General features: G+C 28.6%; 2 protein-coding genes and 1 non-coding gene across 3 annotated transcripts; 1 reads left to right on the forward strand and 2 right to left on the reverse strand.

Moving 5' to 3' along the window:
• Window positions 1-6,674: 6,674 nt before the first annotated feature.
• LOC101490885 (transcription factor MYB90-like) lies at window positions 6,675-10,311 on the forward strand. Its single transcript, XM_027332517.2, has 3 exons — window positions 6,675-6,914; window positions 9,469-9,598; window positions 9,673-10,311. Exons 1-3 carry the CDS (start codon window positions 6,815-6,817, stop codon window positions 10,130-10,132), a joined length of 690 nt encoding a protein of 229 aa, XP_027188318.1. The 5' UTR covers window positions 6,675-6,814; the 3' UTR covers window positions 10,133-10,311.
• Window positions 10,312-10,421: 110 nt separating this feature from the next.
• Window positions 10,422-10,495, reverse strand: TRNAN-GUU (transfer RNA asparagine (anticodon GUU)). The gene has a single exon. It is a non-coding gene; the product is annotated as a tRNA-Asn (tRNA).
• Window positions 10,496-10,742: 247 nt separating this feature from the next.
• On the reverse strand, window positions 10,743-11,453 carry LOC101491206 (copper transporter 6-like). The gene has a single exon (XM_004492326.4). The coding sequence runs from the start codon at window positions 11,379-11,381 to the stop codon at window positions 10,950-10,952; it is 432 nt and encodes a 143-aa protein (XP_004492383.1). The 5' UTR covers window positions 11,382-11,453; the 3' UTR covers window positions 10,743-10,949.
• Between the last annotated feature and the right edge of the window lie 8,877 nt (window positions 11,454-20,330).

A 20,330-nucleotide genomic window follows, 5' to 3' on the forward strand; every position in this document is an offset into this window, starting at 1 on the left:
ATATATTTATATATAAATATGTGTATAAAAATATATATATATATATATATATATATATATATATATATATATATATAATAAATCATAGATAGCGCAAAAATATTGTTGGGTGGACTTGTTCTATGAGTGAAGCCCACTAATTTTATTAATATTAATATTATCATTATTATTATTATTATTAAAAAAAAAGAAATAAGGGTTTTATTGGGCTTGACCCATAAAGAAGAAAAATAAAAGGGAATCCCTAAGCAACGACAGCCGCACATGGAGAAGAAGAGAGAAAAGTTTGGTTTCGGTGATCATAATAGGTGTGTAGCAAACTTGCTCCATTTGATCTACAATTTTAATATGTTATTTCTACCAATAAGTTTATTATTTTAATATACAGAGTAATTTTACCTTCTCTGATAGTTACTTTAGATTACCCACTTTAGTTGAAGGCTATAAGGTTGTTGTTATTATTGATTGATATTCCTTATTGTTATTAAGAAGGCTATTGTGTACCATTAATTATTATAGTAGAAGTTTTTACTGGACTAGGTCCCGTGATTTTTATTCTCTCAATTTGAGGGGAGTTTTCCACATTAAAATTGTGTTTATCTCATATTCAATTTCTAGCAATTATTATTGCTACGTGGAATTGTATTTTTTATTTGATCATTTATCTGCACAGGTGGGGAAAAATATTCCGCATTATTGAGATAGGAAAATAAATGTCTGAATATGATTAAACTCAACTCTTCTAATTTCACACTTTGGAATACTCTCATGAAAGACATGTTATACAATAAAGATTTGTATGATCCTATTGACGGTAACACTGTTAAACCCACAAATGAATATGACGGTGACTGTAAGAAGATGAATAGAAAGGCAGTGGCGTTGATCGGACAGTGGTTGGATCTGAGTGTACATCCACATGTTTAAACTGAAATAAATTCTAACAAGATGTGGAAAAAATTAAAAGAGTTGTATGAACGAAAGAATGTGCAAAATAAAGCATTCTTGATTCAGAAGCAGGTGAATATGAAATACAAAATGACAATTCAATGGCAGAGCATATGAGTATTTTTCAAAATATAGTGAATCAGCTGACAACCACATATATTAAATTAGATGATGAGTTGCAAGCGTTGTTATTGTTGAGTTTTTTGCTTGATAATTGAGAAGTCCTTGTTGTGACGTTGACCAATTCAGCTCCAAGTGAAAAAGTTTAAAATGTCAACAGTTAAAGAGAGCATGTTGAATGAAGAAGATCGTAGAAAGGAATGCGGTTTGATTGGTTCTTCCTCAAAGTCAGATGCACTAGTTACAGAGTCACGGGGAAAAAGTCAATCTAGAAACTCCCATAGACTCGACAACTTTGAAAGTCGTAGCAAGTCGAGGACTAGAAAAGAAGTGATATGCTATCATTGTGGCAAAGCGGGTCACATAAAAAGAAAGTGCATGCTCCTTCAGAGAGATCAATCAAGGGAAAGATAAAGAGAAAAAAATGATAATGATTCAACAACAGTTGCATCTGTTAATAATGTCTACATTGTTTGTGATGATAGTTCCATAAACCTTGCAAGTCATGATTCAACTTAGATTATTGATTCGGGTGCCTCATATCATGTTACTCCTAGGCATGATTTCTTCAAATCTTACAATGCTGGTGATTTTAGTATGGTAAAAATGGGAGAGAAGGAGTATGTAAAATTATCGCTATGAGAGATGTTTGGGTTGAAACTGGGATTGATTGCAAGTTTCAATTGAAGAATGTTAGACATGTTCCTGATATTCATCTCAATTTTATTTCAGTGAAAGCCTTGGATATTGAGAGTTATCACACTTACTTTGGAGGTGGTATATGTAAAATCACCAAAGGGTCCTTAGTGGTTGCAAATGAGCAAAGTTTCATTTCTCTCTACAGGATGCCTACGAATATATGCAATGAAGAAGTGAATGCGTTTGGAGACGCCTCTTCTGATTTATGGCATATGCGTCTCGGTCACTTGAGTGAGAAATGAGACTTGCACTCATTGTTTTGCTGGAAAACAACATAGAGTTTCTTTTCATAATATTGGTCCTCATAGGAGGCAAAATATTCTTGATTTAGTTCATACTGATACTTGTATGATGGATAGTAAATCTCTTGGTGGTGCATCATATTTTGTTACTTTTAGTGACGACTACTCTAGAAAAGTGTGGACATTTCCTTTGAAATCTAAAGACCAGTTATATTGAGTCTTCAAGCATTTCCATGTAAGTGTTGAAAGAGAAAAGGAAGGAAATTAAAATGTGTTTGAAGAGTATAGTAGAGAACATGGAATTAGTCTTGAGAAAACAGTTCCAAAGACACCTCAACATAATGATGTTGTAGAGAGAATGAATTGTACGATAAATGATAGAATCTGATGTATACTCTCTCATGCAAAATTATTGAAATCCTTTTGGAGTGAAGCAATGAAAATTGCAGTGGAATTGATCAATCTTTCTCCTTCTATTCCATTTGATGGTGATGTTCCAAATAGAGTGTGGACATGGAAATATGTCTCTTACCATTATTTGATAGTTTTTGGTTGCAGATGTTTTGTCCACGTTCCAAGAGATGAGAGGTTCAAGCTTGATAGTAAATCCAAACAATGTGTATTCGTTGGTTATGATGATGAAGAATTTGGTTATTGATTGTGGGATCCGATTGACAAGAAAATCATCAGAAGCCGAGATGTGATATTTCTTGAAGACCAAACTATTGAAGATTTTGATAATGTTGAGAAACAAAAACCATATTGCAGAAGTTACATTGATGTTGCGCCTAAGCCCCCTATAGAAACTTTTGTTGATGGGGGAGATATACAGGTAGATGATGAGAATATAACTAATGATCATATACATCACCATTATGAATAGGTTCCAGCTGAGCCACCAGTCGAGTTTGAGTTAAGAAGATCTACTAGAGAATGTCAGCCTTCCCAAAGATATCCTTCATATGAATATGTGATGATCACTAATAGTGTAGAGACATAGTACTATCAAGAAGCAATTACAAATGTTAATAAAGAAAAGTGGTTGAAGGTCATGCAAGCATATATGAGTTCATTGCATGAGAATCACACATTTGATTTTGTAAACTTGCATAAGGGCAGAAAAACACTCAAGAACAAATGAGTGTTCAAGATAATGGAATAAGACAATAGTTCTCAACCAAGATACAAAGCAAGATTGGTTGTGAAAGGTTTTAATCAGAGAAAATGTATTGACTTTGATGAAAAAATTTCAATTGTGGTGAAGATGTCCTCTATCTGAGTTGTGCTTGGGTTGGCAGTTAGTTTGAACCTAGAAGTTTAACAACTTGATGCGAAAAATGCATTCCTTCATGGAGATTTGGAGGAAGGGATCTATATGGAGCAACCAGAGGGTTTCGAAGTCAAAGGTAAATAGCAACTTGGTGTAAATTGAGGAAAAACTTTATGGGCTCAAGCAAGCACCTTGGCAATGGTACAAGAAATTTGATTCTTTCATGGAGAAACCTATGTACGGTAAAACTACATCTAACCATTGTGTGTTTGTGAAGAAACTCTCTGATGGAGATTGTATTATTCTTTTGTTATATGTGGATGACATGTTGATTGTTGGTCATGACGCTAATAAGATTCAATCTCTAAAAAAATATTTGAACAAGTCTTTTACAATGAAAGACTTGGGTCTTGCAAAGCAAATTATGAGCATGAGAATCACTCATGAAAGGAAGAATAATAAATTGTGGTTCTCTCAAAATTACATTGAGAAAGTGTTAGAGAGGTTTAACATGAGCAATTGCAAAACTGTTAGTACTCCACTTGCTACTCATTTCAAATTGAATTCTGATCAATGTCCTACAAGTGAGAAAGATAAAAAAGAGATGAAGAAGGTTTCCTATGCATCTACAGTTGGTAATTTGATGTATGTTATGGTATGCACAAGGCCAGATATTGCTCATGCAGTTGGAGTTGTTAGTTTGTTTCTCTCTAATCCTGATAAAGATCACTGACAGTTGTGAAGTGGATTCTCAGATACCTCAGAGGCACTTCCAAAGTGTACTTATGCTATGGAGGTGGTAAACCTGTGTTGGATGGCTATGCAGATGCAGATATGGCAGGTTATCTTGATTCTAGAAAATCTACTTCTGGTTATATGATGATGTTTATAGGGGGAGCTATGTCTTGGCAATCAAGATTACAAAAGTGAGTTGCTTTATCCACTACTGAAGCTGAGTACATTGTAGCAACTGAAGCTTGTAAAGAACTCTTGTGGATGAAGAAATTCTTACATGAGTTAGGCCTCAAGCTAGACAAATTTGTGTTATTTTGTGATAATCAGGGTGCGATCCATCTTAGCAAGAATTCGACTTTTCATGCAAAGTCGAAGCATATTGAGGTGCAATATCATTGGATACGAGATGCACTGGAAATGAAGTTCTTTTTAATTGAGAAGATTCATATTGACGAAAATAGTTCCGATATGATGACGAATATCTTGCCTGTGTCGAAGATGATGTGTTGTAGAAAGAAAGTCGGCATGATTGAGCAGTATCTTCCCACTTGAGTCAATAGGGGAAGATTTGTTGGATGGAATCACTCTCCAAGTGGAGCCCACCAATTTTATTATTATTATTATTATTATTATTATTATTATTATTATTATTATTATTATTATTATTATTATTATTATTATTATTATTATTATTATTATTATTATTATTATTATTACTATTAGTATTTTAATATATCGTGTGAGTAGTTTTACCTCTCTAAGAGTTACTTTGAAATATCCACTTTAGTTGAAGGTTATAAGGTTGTTGTTAATGTTGTTTGATGTTCTCAATTGTTATTAGGAAGACTATGATGTACCCATTAATTATTATAGTGAAATTTTTTACTGGACTAGGTACCGTGGTTTTTATTGACGGTGTAAAATATTTTATATTGTCAACACATCACAATCATTTATGGGGATGACTTTAGAGTTAATTATGGTAAAAGTCAAATATTTATATCAATCTAATGATTGTGATTGATTGACAATGTATATAAAATAAATTCTATGTAATATATATGATAAATCATAGATAGCGCAAGAACGTGAAGGTGAAAATAGGGCTTTATGAATAAAGGGGACCATTTAGATTTCTCGAAAATTAAGCAGAGAAAAAAAAGAGTAAGAGAATGTGAAAGACTTATATCTAAAATCACATTTTCTTTCTGGGACTAAAATGATGGTTTACTTCATAAATTGACGAAGGGTTAACATTTCAGATTTAACGGAAGTAAGGGTGTTCACAAGCCATTTTTGTTCGATTTTGATTGAATATGGTGGCTAAACCGATCAAAAGTACATGGTTTGGTTTGGTTCAGATTTACACATTTTTTGAATAAAATCCAATATGAATCAAACCAATGTATTAACAGATTGGTTTGGATTAAGTTGATTGGGTTACAACACAAAATAATTATGTCTAAAACATTAGATTAAAATTTCAAAACCAATAGTGAGAACTAACAATAAAGTGTGATTTTTATAATCCTAATTTATAACTGTCTTTAACTTTATATGTTAATATACTTTCCTAATTTCTAACTTTGCCTAAAATTCTAAAAGATTATACAGAGAAAACTTACGCAATACATTATGCGACAACATATTTCATTAAAAATATATAATAAGGATATGATCGGTTTATTTACGAAGGTACACGGGTCTAATTTTCGTTATCTGTTATGCAAACCGTACATGTTCAGAATTGGCTGGGTTGGTTTGGATTTGGACCCGTTCAAAAATTTGTCCTATCCAAAAAGCATGGTTTGGTTGGATTCTGGTTTGGTTTGATTTTACCTAAACTGTTGCACTCTTATTTGAAGAATTTTTAATAATTTTAATTAAACCAATGACTAATTTGACAATGCATGACACTTTCAGAGATCACAATGAGTGTTCACTCTCTTTTTGTATGTATACAATTGATTGTAAATTATCTTTACAAAAATATAGGGATTTGACAAATTAGTAAATTTTCATTGAATTTAGGTGCAAAATTGATTTACAATAACATTGTATATCATTTAAATGTTGTAAAAAAAGCTTAGCTTCATTCATTTAAAGTGGAATAGTCTACACTCAGTATCTCTCCAACTGTTGAATTAATTTAAAGACTAAGATTATAATTTAAAAATATATTAGGATTTTTGATATTGTGCCAAGATGTGTGCCAATACGAAAGATGGGCCACAATAACAATTTTGTTGCAGTTATAGATATCTTTAAAACTTTTATAACGCGGCCACAATAGTAGTTTGTAACTTAAAACTATGATTGAGATAGGGTTGGTCGGATAAGATCCATGTTTGTGTTTGATAACTAACTTTATGCATTTACAAAGAGTTGATTGTTGCAATTATTGTTGTTTTAATTAAGAGTCTTGTAATCTAAAAGAGATGAGAAATAACATAAACATATGGGGGTTTGAATAGGAAAATATGTAAGCTTGTAATGTGTTTTAGAGATCTAAGTTTTTTGAGGATGAGGACCACCATTTGCATACTTATGATGTCTATTTAAAAACATAGAGCTAGGCCTCAGAGTTTTAGAAAGAGCAATGGACCATTTACTATGATTTTGAGGCACACGACATTGTGTATATTACTCTCTGCCTTGCTGGCTTGTTTGGCACATCTTAATTCAAGAAAAACATGTGTGTATCACACCACACGTTATTATCATTATTATATATAAAAGAAGATGAAGGTGGCATCTTGATGAGAGTGAAATTGGTAGTGGTTGTAGAGTTTTACAACAGATGGGTGGTGTTGCATGGACAGAAGAAGAAGATCACTTGCTTAAGAAATGCATACAACAATATGGAGAAGGAAAGTGGCATAGGGTTCCTCTATTAGCTGGTAAATATAATTTTTTTTTCTTTTTTTCTTTTCTTGAGTTTTCCATTTGTATTCTCCTAAGGATCGATGGTCCATACTCCATAGTTTAATGATAACAAAAAAACAGATCATTAATTAGATTTTTTAAATGTATGGTCAGAAATTCAATCTTTCATAATATATATAGACGAACATTTTTTTCTTTAGAAAAGTGAACTGTATTTCACGAGTTTACTCTCCACTAAGAAAATCTTGAATTCCAAAAGAGAGAGAGATCTAATAACAATTGAATGAATTGTTCCATCTTGGCAATTAATTATGACATTTAATGTGGATAGAACATAGTTGTGATTACGTTCACATTGAGAGAATGGAGAAATTGTGGAGAAATATAACTTCTAATTGACACTCACAAGATAACAACATATGTAAAATAAGACTAAAAATAAAATGAAGATAGGAGTTATATATACAATGGCAAAGCTACCTTTGCTTATGGAGTAGCTTTGGCTACCCAAATTTTTATGTTTTTTTTTTTAAAATAAACAAGTATAATTTTATATTTAGTTTTCTCAATAATATATATTTAGTTACTCCAAATATATTTATTAAAAATAAAATTAGAAGAAACAAAAAAGTCAAAAAAATTGATTATGAATTTTGTGTGAATAATTTAGTTGTTTATATTAAAAAAAATAATATTAATTATTATAGATTTAATTATAGATTAATTTGACTCATTATAGCACCGTCAAGTGTTATTTTTCTACATAGTCAGTGTTGATTTTATTTTCTTTATTGTGATATTAATTTGTATTTTCAATTAATAGTAAAAAAATTATTATGATTTTTTTTTCACTAGTTAAATTTAATATTTTAACTTAAAAAAATAAAATAAAATTGAGCACCTCATAGAAATGAGGCTAGGTTCGCCGCTGAATATACATCACACCAAACAGCATATAAGTCTTAAAAAATACTATAAGTTTACTATTGGTATTTTCAAAATTTTAATTCTATGTGATTTTTCTTTATAGATGTTACAATATATGAATTGTTTGCATCAATGAGTTCATTATAAATCGGTAAGTTAGTTACTCAATGAGTTTGTTAATATGAGTGAATTGGTTAGAAAAAAATATCATTTTGTAAAACTCTTTGAATTTCATATTGATAAAATACTGATGAAATTGTGTACATAATAGTCTTGTAGTTACTTCTGAAACTCAATGAGACCAACTGCATGGGTAACTAATAACCAATTCAATTCATATATTGTAATAATAATCTTCCTTTTTTTTATGGACTCATTTCCTATTGTTCTCGTATCGGTTTATATTAATTAATCAATCGTATTCCGTAGTGCTAGAAATAATATATATACCCTTATATACATGATTACTAGATAGGCACGGAGAGACACATTACAACACTTATATGCTTTTAACCAGAATCTTATTAAAAATGGGAGCATATATATTGGTTTGAATTAGTATGAAGAAAAAAAATTCCACGCTCATTTATAATAATCTATATTATGTTTTATTCAAATAATCTATACTGCTTTAACATCTTTTGGTCAATGCAATTTAAAACAAAGAATGATTTATATCCCAATGCCAAAAATATTCATGATTTTCACAAACGAGATAAAATCCACAATCTAGTTCTCCTCTTCTTCTCTTCATAAATTCAATCCAATTTGTCTCTATTTTCGTGTGTGCACCACAACATATATTTGGAAAACAACAATTAAAAATTAAGATGGATTTTCATGATGTTTTGGTCCGAAAACTTGGTTTGGAAATGTAAATGCGCAATTTGAAGAAACACAAAAATGAAATATGGGATCGTTGATGATGTCAAAAATGCAAAAAGATGAAGAATTGTTTTACATGAAAAAAAATAGTTAATAAAATATTGTTTACCACATGTACTGAAAACAGTTAATAAAAATGATTTTGTTATCTCATTATATATTTGTATGTTAATTGTCATCATAAAATAATTGTACAATCAACGGTTGTAGTTGATTTTTTATGACTCTCAGGTATAATGATTAATGACGGTGATTGTCCATTAAAATTTTATATAACAACAGTGATAATATTGATTATTTAATTAGGGTAATTTGTGATTTTTTGATTATTTTATAAAATTAGGTGATATAAGCACTATATAGTTGTGATGTATTTAGTGTTTGAGAATATGACTATGATTAATTTTTCAAAAACTAATTAATTTGTGCTAGAGCTAGAAATTGTATAACACTCATATTCTCGCTTACGTGCTTTATCCGTATTTTTATTGTGCATTCATATTTTATTGTATAATATTTGTTTTAATTTAATTTGTTAGTTCAAATTTGATAATATTATTATTTAAAGATATCCAAAATTTTGTGTCAATATTCATGTTAAATGTTTTTAACTTTACAATTTGAAAGAAAAAAGACTGAATTGTTAAAAGGGAATTTCTTAAGAAAATGTCCCTACTAAAATAAACATTTGGTATTTGTACAATAGTATATATATTTATTGAGCTGATCACTTGGAAAATTGGTGGTATGTTGAAGGTCTGAACAGGTGCAGAAAGAGTTGTAGGCTAAGATGGTTGAACTATCTCCGTCCTAACATCAAGAGAGGAAACTTTGCTGAGGAGGAAGTTGAAATGATTGTTAAACTCCACAAATTATTAGGCAATAGGTAAAACTTTAATGTTGAAATAAAAAAAAGATCATTAAAATAATAAATTTTAAGCTAGTTGCTACTTTTTTTAGGTGGTCCCTGATTGCAGGAAGGTTACCAGGAAGAACTGCAAATGATGTGAAAAACTATTGGAATTGTCATCTAAGCAAAAAACTAAATGCTCAAGAAGCATCTGAAGATAAAGAATTATCCAAAGATGTTCAAATTATTAGGCCACAAGCAAGAAACATTGGTTCAACCTCAATGAAGAGAAGGAGTCTAGGAGAGTCACAAACTGACCAAGTAGTAGTTCAACAAGAGAGTGGCATAACATTGGATGATGCTGATGGAAAGAACCATATGATTGAATCACAACAAGACATGATTTATTCATGTTTGGACCAACAAGGTATGGTTGGTGATTTTCCAATGGATTTTCAATTAGAAGAAGGATTTGAAGCTATGGTGAGTAGTGGTGAAGGTAGTAGTAGTCAATGGAATTGGGATGATTTGCTCTTAGATATGGATCTTTATAATGATTTTTCCTCTTAGATTATTATCCCTTTTGATAATAGGGAAGACAATTGTAGTCTTATTAATAACCTTGGTTGTGTATCAATATCAAACTTAAATGATTTCCAAGGTCATTGTAGTTAAATTGTTGATATTTAAATCAACTAATAAAATTGGTTGTGACAATCATCTTACATTTTAAAGATGGGCAAACAAAATGTTCATATATTAGTTAGTATTTGGAAACTCAATTCTTCAATAAAAAAAATTGATGTGCTTTGTAGTTGGAAGACATAAAAATGGTCAAAATTTAAAAATACGAAAAAAGCGCTAGAAGGAGGGGTCGAACCTCCGACCTTGTGGTTAACAGCCACACGCTCTAACCAACTGAGCTATTCCAGCTCTTTTGGTTAAAGAATGAGTTTATTACTTTTGAAGCATTCGTTAAAATTCTTATACACACTCAATTCTCTCTAACGATTAAATTACTAACATCAATCTTCAAACATTAAATTACTCTAACGATTGATAATTTAACAGAGAAAAATACATATTTACATACGATTTAAGTGCTATTTAATACATTTCACTTTTTGTACGGCAAACTTTAAGAACATGATACAAAGTTTTGAACACGACAAGACAAAAATTAACTATCAAATAGATGCAATCATTCTTCATCAATCTATAACATATACTTTCTTTTTAACAAAATATAAACATAAAAACATATGTACCAGGATCACTTTGATCTAAATACATATATACTTTTTTTTGTTTATATTTTATTACATAGGGAGTGTAAAAAGCTTTGAAAAACTAGGGAACTTAAAAAAAACATGTAAAACACAATAGCTCAAATTTGAAGTGTAACAGAGGAGGAATTTTTATCTTCTTGATTAGCAAGAGCAATAGCACGCGATCTAGCGACGAAGAATCCGAAAGAATGACCAAAAAGAGCAGCAAAGAAGATTCCAAGATTGAAGGACATAACAGAAAGCATAACCAAGTAAGCGAAACCGATTCGAAAGAAGTGAACAGAAGACTGAAAGAAGGCTCCAATGAGGGGATTAGTCCTACGTTTGATGGTTGGTTGGTTAGACAAAACCTCAGCAGCCATAGCTAGAAGGAACACAAACAAAATAGCTAAGATGTACATTCCAAGGTTGTCATTTGGCCACCCAGAGAAAAGAACTATTGCTTTTCTGCCCCAATAGAAACTCATCTGCATCATCATGCTGTTTGTGTCATTTGACATAGGCATGTTTTGGCCTGGAGGCATGTCCATAACAACAACAAAATATGTAGTAAAAATATTGATTTGAGATTGGACCGAATTAATTTCTTTCTTGGAATCACCTATTTATTATGAACATAGTTACGTGTGTCCAATGCTGATATAAACTTAGTTAATCAAATATTAAAAAAAATATAATTTCTTTTATATTTAATTTTTTTGGAAGAAGCGCCTAAACTATTTAGATGTAATTTTTAAGGTTGTTGTTGTACTAATTTGTTTATTTCCTTTTGTCTTTTATGGAGAGTTGAGGTTTGTCTTCTCGTATATCGGAATATAGTTGGAAAAAAAAATTGGAACACTAATATTATCAAGTGTAATTATTAGTTTATAATATTGCTGCTTAGTAAACTCTCGGTTACATCGTAAAGGGAACAACATTAAAAGCATAGTTCCATAGAAGTTAGAGTCACTTATGAGATTCTTTATTTATTCCAATTGAAATTGAAATTTAATTAATATTTTAGCTCTAAATGAAGATGGGTTATAAACTCTTTGTACTGATAATAGATTTTTTTTCATTCGAATTCTCTTAATATTTTTTTTAATTGCAACATCTCAACTATCAAACATGAGAGAGAGAAAATATAATACTAAAAGGAAATAGAAATTGAGTTTAGTGACTAAAATATAAAGAGAAAAATTGAAAAAAATCGAAAGAGAGAATCAATCGGCGTTTCTACTCAGTGTTTTTTCATGTATATAAAATATAGTGATAGTTATTGTTTTCAGAAAATAAATTACTCAAGTCACGGACGATCCAAACCTCAAATATTTTTAAGTTTTACATTTATCTTTTTGATTTAATTAATATTGTTACTTTCTTAGTATTTAACTTTTTTGTTTTTATAGTATAGATTTTACTCTCTAATTTTGGCATTAATTAATTCAATAAAAAAACTACTCAACTTGGTAAATATATAATATTTATTTGTAAGTTGTTTAAAACTGTATCCATAAAAAGATATTTAACTTTGTAAAAATAGTTAAACTTAAAAAGCCTCCAATTTATTATTGTAAATTTTTCAAATATCTCATTCTAAATTTTAGTTTACACCTTAGATTTATTAGGTCTGCCTTGATTACCGTGATTATATTTATAATAGATATTCCTATGAAAGATATATTTTGGCCACATTAATCTATTGCGATAGTACTACAAGTATTGCAAACTAAACAAGAAGATCATGATATATATGATATTAGAAGGAAGTTTAGATAATTTTGACGAAACGATAAACAAATAAACAAAGAGAAAGAGAGAAGATGAGAATAAAAGGTGTTCGTGACGTAAAAAATTGAATGAATTTGATCAAATTTATAATTTAATTAAATTCTTGAAAATCATTTTCGAATTAAATACAATTTAATTATGAATCAGTTTGAAATTAGATTGTAAATATAAATCCGTTTAACATTTTCAATAAAATTTTAGTTAAAATCAGTTTCGAACAACTTCTTTAAAAAAATAATTTTGAAATTCTTTTGAAATTAAAATAGTTAAAGTGATTTTTTAATTAAGTTTGATTAACTAATTTGATTTGTTTTAAATATATATTTCAATTCATGAACCATTTAATTGATTTAATTTTTTATTTTTATATAATCTAATTCAATTTATCAATATAGTATAACTAACTATATATTTTACATACTCTAAATGAAAATCATGTCTATAAACTAATTTCTCTAATAAGTTTAACTCAATCTATAAACTAGTGATCGCAAGAAATAGCTAGCTCAAAGCGTAATAACACCTTATTAGGAGAAGTGGGATCATGCTAAGAATAAATAATTTTAAGTCTCATTCATATATATATAGAGCCTGATATCATCTAATGGTGGTGAAAGGTTGAATTCTTTTTATAGAATTACAAATGTTAGTATGTTAATGTTAATATATTTTTTATTTAATTAATATAATTATTTTTTTAGTATTAAAATTTTTAGTTTTTATTAGATAAATTTCACTCTGTAATTTTAATACTAATTAATTTAATGAAAAATTATTCAATTACGTAAATGTTAGTATGTTAGAAAGCACGATCCTAGACGTGCTCTATTTTTTTTTTAGTTTTATCTTTTTTTTCTTCATCCATAGATGATTTAGTGTTTTTTTTTTTTTTTGTCTAGAATCACTTCTTTGAATTGAAAGTTTTCGGATGAATTTTATTAAATAAATAATTTAATAGGATTTATTGATCAAACTAATTTTATTTATTGACCTACTAGTAATCTAATCGGAACATAAGTGTGTTTTCTTTTGAAATGTTAAGGGTCAACACCATTATTTTGTGTAGTGTTCAGATTTCTAATCTTAGTAGATCGATGTAATTTCTTCAATTGGAATAAATGAATATTTTCTTTATTCACAAAAAAACTTTTGATGGAATTAAACCCTCCAACTTATTTATCACTAGACTCCTTAACTCATCTACTCCAACCACCAAACCACCTTATATCTCCTAAATAAAAGTTGAATTAATTTCTTAATGTGTTGTATACTCAATATAAGTGCAGTGAAGTACCTTACCAAATGGGATGAGAATAGACTAGACCATCCGTCAAGGACTTCACCTACTTAAAATTTAGTTCGGCATGTTCTATTTAATAAAAATGTTAACTTCATATTTTTTTTAAGTCTATTAATTGAAATATGTTAGACTTATACTTATAAAAAGGTTTATTAAACTTGATAGATCGATATATATATATATTATTAACATTGTTATTTGTTAATGACTTAATATTTATTACGTAAAAAATGTATATCAAAACCTGACCTGACATAGTATTTTAATCTTTAAAAATATAGAATGTTATCGTTTTAGTTATTGACTTAACAAAAAATTTAAATTAATTTTTAAATTATTAAAATATCAGTCAATTTAGTCTTTAATATTATAATAATTATAAACTATTTTGTTAATAAATTGTATCTTTTAGGGATCTTTATAATAATAAATTATATTTTTTTTAAAATTATTTTAATAATTCAAATACTAATTTGAATTATTTGCTGAATAAAAATAAAAATAAAAATATCATATATTTTTCAAAGATTAAAATAATATTTTATCTATTAAATTTATATAAAAAAAGATAGTAAAACAAAATATGTACGTTTACTTTTGTAGCAACAGTGTTTTCTAACGTGTCTTTTACACTATATTCTAAATTTCATAAGAAAAAAAATACATATTTATTCTAAATCATTATTACGTTTGAAAAGCTTATTGCATTATTGAATGTTCATTTCTTATCGTTTTGTCCTTGACTTTTATAAAGGTACATATCAACATTTTCGACATAATTTGATGAATTTAAATTTAAATCATTGGTTTTTTTTTTTCTTATAAAGAAAAAATTATATTTATCTTTTCAAATTCACGTCATATAAAAACATAAATTTAATATTGCAAAAATAGAACAAGTGAAGAAATCCAATTTTATGATATTATTATTAAAAGTAATATATCATCAATTATAATTGGATCAACTAAAAGCAGTTTCAATTTAAATCTTAATAATTTAGATCTTATTAATTTTATTATTATTATTATCCAAACTAAACTGTACCACAAATTAACACCCTTACATAAAAAAGATAAAAAATATGATTACTTATCTCTACTAATCCCTATTCTGTGATTATTTTGTCTCTCGCTGTCTAAGCAGTAATATAAGGAATAAGAAATATGATTCTTAGATTGATGTATTTAGTTATAAATTATGATTAAATATAACAACTTTTTAATTATAATTTTATGTATATTTTATATTTTGTTTTTTTGTGTGTGGCCTATTATGTTTGTATATTAATATGACGACGCCTTAATTTTTTGATAATAAGGACCACCCTGCTTTGTTTTATTTCTAACATATCTTTATATAAAAGAAAAGTTGGTTAATAATTAAATCAATAAATTTTCTCTCAAATCAAGGTAAATTAATAAATTAATAATTTTTATTAAAATATAAAATTTAATTAATTATCAACATGTATTTCGTATCTCAATTGTTAACTATATTCATATTCCTTAATTTTATAAATTTTATTGACTTTTCGCATTCTTTAACTTAAAAAAGAAGTGGTTTTTGGTATTTCATTTATACAAACCAATACATTTTCTCTTAGACACTTCTCATTTTGCAAGAAATGTTAGATTCTCACTTTTACAATGGTTCTTTTCTCATTAAAAATTCTAAATCATTTCATTTGATTACTATTTCCTTCCAATATCATTTTGTCTTCTATTTTAAATTTTTTTAAATATTAATCGGATCAATCAACAGTCATATAGTTTAATTAGTGTTTCACTGACACAATCAATTAACCACTAACCAAGTACTTAAACTGAGTTGACCAACAATTTTGTTCTTTAAACACTACCATGAATTGAAAGAACATTGATGGTAGAAAATAAAAATACAAATACATTCATGATTAAAAATTGATATTAATTAATGTATTATATAATTTATTTATTATATTTTATTTAAAATTATATCATAATAAAATTATTATTTTTATTTAAAATTCATGTAAAACTATAATAAACTATTTTTATATATAGTCAATTAAAATTCAATCTAAGTGAATTGGGCTAACTATGACTTAAAGATTTTAATTCTGATGATCTAACGGTTAAATATAATCTTATTAAAGTAAAAATGACTTGAAAATATTAATTTTAATCATTCAATGGTTCAATCTAACTAATTAACTAACAAAAAATTAAGAAAATATAAATTTTTTATGATAAAACAGGTCAATCTAACCAACGGAGACTAATTATGACTTTGAAATTCTAACTTTTGTGATCCAACAAAACTAATTGAAATAACAATGACTGAGAAATTACAATTTCAATTATCCAACAAGTCAACCCAACCAAAATCGACTAACTATGATATCAAAATTCTAATTTGTTGATTCAACAGTTCAATCTTAGCAAATTAGACTAGTTATGACTTATAAATTTTAATTTAATTCATCCAATAATTTGATCTTAACTAATTATGCTAACTATGCCTTAGAAATCCTAATTTTACTAATTCAATTGTTCAATATTAACTAATTAGACTATCAATGACTATTAAATTCTAATTTCGATGATTCATTCGTTTAGTCTAACCTAATTAGTCTAGTTAAGACTTAGCTATGCTAATTTTTTTGAATCAACAATTATGTCTTAATTAATTCGAGTAACTATGATTTATAAATTCTAATTTCGATGATCCAACGATTCAATGTGAACTAATTAGAATAACTATGACTATCAAATTATAATTTCAATGATCCAACAATTTTTGTTTAACCCAATTATACCTAATATCATTTTATTAATGATTTTGATGATCCAACGGTTTAATGTTAACTAATTAAACTATGACTATTAAATTCTAGTTTTGATAATATAAAGGTTCAATCGTAACTGGTAATCTGAATTTCAACGATCCAATGTGAACTAATTTAGACTAATGATGACTATTCATTTTTGATATCGATAATCCAACGGTTTATTTTAACCTAATTAGACTAAATATGACTTATAAATTTTAATTTTGATGATCCAATGAATTAACGGTATCTAATTAGACTATGACAAAAAAATTAATTTCGATTATTCAATAGTTCAATCTTATCTAATTAGACTAACAATGACTTAACATTTATAATATCGATGATCTAAGGGTTCAATCCTACCTAATTAGGCGAACAATGGCTTATTAATTAAATTATAATATTGATGATTCAATTGTTCAATCTAAACTAATTAAATTAATTATGACGTATGAATTATAATTTAATTGATTCAACAGTTCAATGTAACCTAATTCAATTAACTATGACATATGTTTTAATTTTGATGATTCAATAGCTCAATTTGAATTAATTAGTCTAATTATTATTTAAAAATTATAATTTTGATTATTAAACGATTCAATATTATCTAATAGACCGACTATTTAACTCTTAATATATGATATATTAATTATATAATACATTAGTTGATATCAATTTTTAATCATGAATGCATTTTAATTTTTATTTTCCACCATTAAAGTATTTTCAGTTATATCAGTGTTTTCACTACAAGAAAAACACCATTTTGTGGCCAACTTTATAAATATTTTGTGGCCGAATAAAGCCCTCACAAATGTCAAAATTGAAATTGGTCTTTATTTGTGGCTGAAAAAGCCCTCACAAATGTCAAAATTGAAATTGGTCTTTATTTGTGGCTGAAAAAGCCCTCACAAATGTCAAAATTGAAATTGGTCTTTATTTGTGGCTGAAAAAGCCCTCACAAATGTCAAAATTGAAATTGGTCTTTATTTGTGGCTGAAAAAGCCCTCACAAATGTCAAAATTGAAATTGGTCTTTATTTGTGGCTGAAAAAGCCCTCACAAATGTCAAAATTGAAATTGGTCTTTATTTGTGGCTGAAAAAGCCCTCACAAATGTCAAAATTGAAATTGGTCTTTATTTGTGGCTGAAAAAGCCCTCACAAATGTCAAAATTGAAATTGGTCTTTATTTGTGGCTGAAAAAGCCCTCACAAATGTCAAAATTGAAATTGGTCTTTATTTGTGGCTGAAAAAGCCCTCACAAATGTCAAAATTGAAATTGGTCTTTATTTGTGGCTGAAAAAGCCCTCACAAATGTCAAAATTGAAATTGGTCTTTATTTGTGGCTGAAAAAGCCCTCACAAATGTCAAAATTGAAATTGGTCTTTATTTGTGGCTGAAAAAGCCCTCACAAATGTCAAAATTGAAATTGGTCTTTATTTGTGGCTGAAAAAGCCCTCACAAATGTCAAAATTGAAATTGGTCTTTATTTGTGGCTGAAAAAGCCCTCACAAATGTCAAAATTGAAATTGGTCTTTATTTGTGGCTGAAAAAGCCCTCACAAATGTCAAAATTGAAATTGGTCTTTATTTGTGGCTGAAAAAGCCCTCACAAATGTCAAAATTGAAATTGGTCTTTATTTGTGGCTGAAAAAGCCCTCACAAATGTCAAAATTGAAATTGGTCTTTATTTGTGGCTGAAAAAGCCCTCACAAATGTCAAAATTGAAATTGGTCTTTATTTGTGGCTGAAAAAGCCCTCACAAATGTCAAAATTGAAATTGGTCTTTATTTGTGGCTGAAAAAGCCCTCACAAATGTCAAAATTGAAATTGGTCTTTATTTGTGGCTGAAAAAGCCCTCACAAATGTCAAAATTGAAATTGGTCTTTATTTGTGGCTGAAAAAGCCCTCACAAATGTCAAAATTGAAATTGGTCTTTATTTGTGGCTGAAAAAGCCCTCACAAATGTCAAAATTGAAATTGGTCTTTATTTGTGGCTGAAAAAGCCCTCACAAATGTCAAAATTGAAATTGGTCTTTATTTGTGGCTGAAAAAGCCCTCACAAATGTCAAAATTGAAATTGGTCTTTATTTGTGGCTGAAAAAGCCCTCACAAATGTCAAAATTGAAATTGGTCTTTATTTGTGGCTGAAAAAGCCCTCACAAATGTCAAAATTGAAATTGGTCTTTATTTGTGGCTGAAAAAGCCCTCACAAATGTCAAAATTGAAATTGGTCTTTATTTGTGGCTGAAAAAGCCCTCACAAATGTCAAAATTGAAATTGGTCTTTATTTGTGGCTGAAAAAGCCCTCACAAATGTCAAAATTGAAATTGGTCTTTATTTGTGGCTGAAAAAGCCCTCACAAATGTCAAAATTGAAATTGGTCTTTATTTGTGGCTGAAAAAGCCCTCACAAATGTCAAAATTGAAATTGGTCTTTATTTGTGGCTGAAAAAGCCCTCACAAATGTCAAAATTGAAATTGGTCTTTATTTGTGGCTGAAAAAGCCCTCACAAATGTCAAAATTGAAATTGGTCTTTATTTGTGGCTGAAAAAGCCCTCACAAATGTCAAAATTGAAATTGGTCTTTATTTGTGGCTGAAAAAGCCCTCACAAATGTCAAAATTGAAATTGGTCTTTATTTGTGGCTGAAAAAGCCCTCACAAATGTCAAAATTGAAATTGGTCTTTATTTGTGGCTGAAAAAGCCCTCACAAATGTCAAAATTGAAATTGGTCTTTATTTGTGGCTGAAAAAGCCCTCACAAATGTCAAAATTGAAATTGGTCTTTATTTGTGGCTGAAAAAGCCCTCACAAATGTCAAAATTGAAATTGGTCTTTATTTGTGGCTGAAAAAGCCCTCACAAATGTCAAAATTGAAATTGGTCTTTATTTGTGGCTGAAAAAGCCCTCACAAATGTCAAAATTGAAATTGGTCTTTATTTGTGGCTGAAAAAGCCCTCACAAATGTCAAAATTGAAATTGGTCTTTATTTGTGGCTGAAAAAGCCCTCACAAAAGCCACATTTGCGGCTGATTATATCCCTTTGTGAGGGCAAAAGCCCTCACAAATGCCTGTCTTTTGTGGCTGCAAAAGCCTTCACAAATGCTAACCTGTTTCTGGCACTTTGTGGCTGCAAAAGCCCTCACAAAATTTTGTGACTAGCTTCTTTGTGGCTGCCAAAAGCCCTCACAAAAGCCACATTTGTGGCTGATTATATCCCTTTGTGAGGGCAAAAGCCCTCACAAAATGCTTGTTTTCTTGTTGTGTTTAAGAATTGAACCGATGCTCAACTAAGGTAAAAAATTGAGTCAATAAGTAATTGATTGAAACAGTGACACATTAATTAAATTGTATAGCCGTTGATCTAATTAATATTTTAAAAAAATTAAAATTCATTAGAAATAACTTTCAGACTTAACAAATATATCGTAACAAATTTATTTCACTTACATGTCGTGAAAAACCCGAATATAATATGATACAAGCTTGACTTTAAAGTCTTGGGTTCAACACCTACAAAAGTAGGTAAATGTATAAATCATAAATAAAAAAATATTGTAGAATAAATATATCATTGAAATTAGATGTAT

The sequence above is a fragment of the Cicer arietinum genome, chromosome 3 (assembly GCF_000331145.2).
Source record: "Cicer arietinum cultivar CDC Frontier isolate Library 1 chromosome 3, Cicar.CDCFrontier_v2.0, whole genome shotgun sequence".
Taxonomy (NCBI): Eukaryota; Viridiplantae; Streptophyta; class Magnoliopsida; order Fabales; family Fabaceae; genus Cicer; species Cicer arietinum.

Excerpts from the sequence above, each read along its gene's own strand:
- LOC101490885 (XM_027332517.2), top strand. The coding sequence starts at position 6,815 with ATGGGTGGTGTTGCATGGACAGAAGAAGAAGATCACTTGCTTAAGAAA. Across the intron at positions 6,915-9,468 it reads TAGGGTTCCTCTATTAGCTG|GTCTGAACAGGTGCAGAAAG; the intron begins GTAAATATAATT and ends GGTATGTTGAAG. Across the intron at positions 9,599-9,672 it reads CACAAATTATTAGGCAATAG|GTGGTCCCTGATTGCAGGAA; the intron begins GTAAAACTTTAA and ends TACTTTTTTTAG.
- LOC101491206 (XM_004492326.4), bottom strand. The coding sequence starts at position 11,381 with ATGGACATGCCTCCAGGCCAAAACATGCCTATGTCAAATGACACAAAC.